General features: G+C 52.0%; 1 protein-coding gene across 1 annotated transcript in view; it reads left to right on the top strand.

Moving 5' to 3' along the window:
* ETH_00039060 (uncharacterized protein) overlaps positions 1–29 on the top strand; it is a gene marked incomplete at both ends in the record, with an annotated part of 708 nt that extends 679 nt beyond the window's left edge. The window contains one exon of the mRNA XM_013374427.1: positions 1–29. Coding sequence (XP_013229881.1) covers positions 1–29 — 29 coding nt within the window.
* Between the last annotated feature and the right edge of the window lie 192 nt (positions 30–221).

Here is a 221-nt window from a genome sequence, read left to right on the forward strand (position 1 = left end):
GCTTCAAGCGCAACTGCGCAGGGAGCTAGCCTGAAGTGCAGCTAGCCACAATTTTAGCCCAAATTACAGCTAGCTAGCCAGAGTACTGCACAGCTAGATAGGTGAACGCTAGCTAGCTAGCTTAGGCAAGTGTACCTAGCCAGCTATCCAGCTAGCTAGTCCAGCAATAGCTAGCCAGCTTAAACTACGGCTGTCTCGCTAGCCAGCTAGCTGGCTAGCTA

This window comes from Eimeria tenella, genomic scaffold (genome assembly GCF_000499545.2).
Source record: "Eimeria tenella Houghton genomic scaffold, Eth_scaff2021, whole genome shotgun sequence".
NCBI lineage: Eukaryota > Apicomplexa > Conoidasida > Eucoccidiorida > Eimeriidae > Eimeria > Eimeria tenella.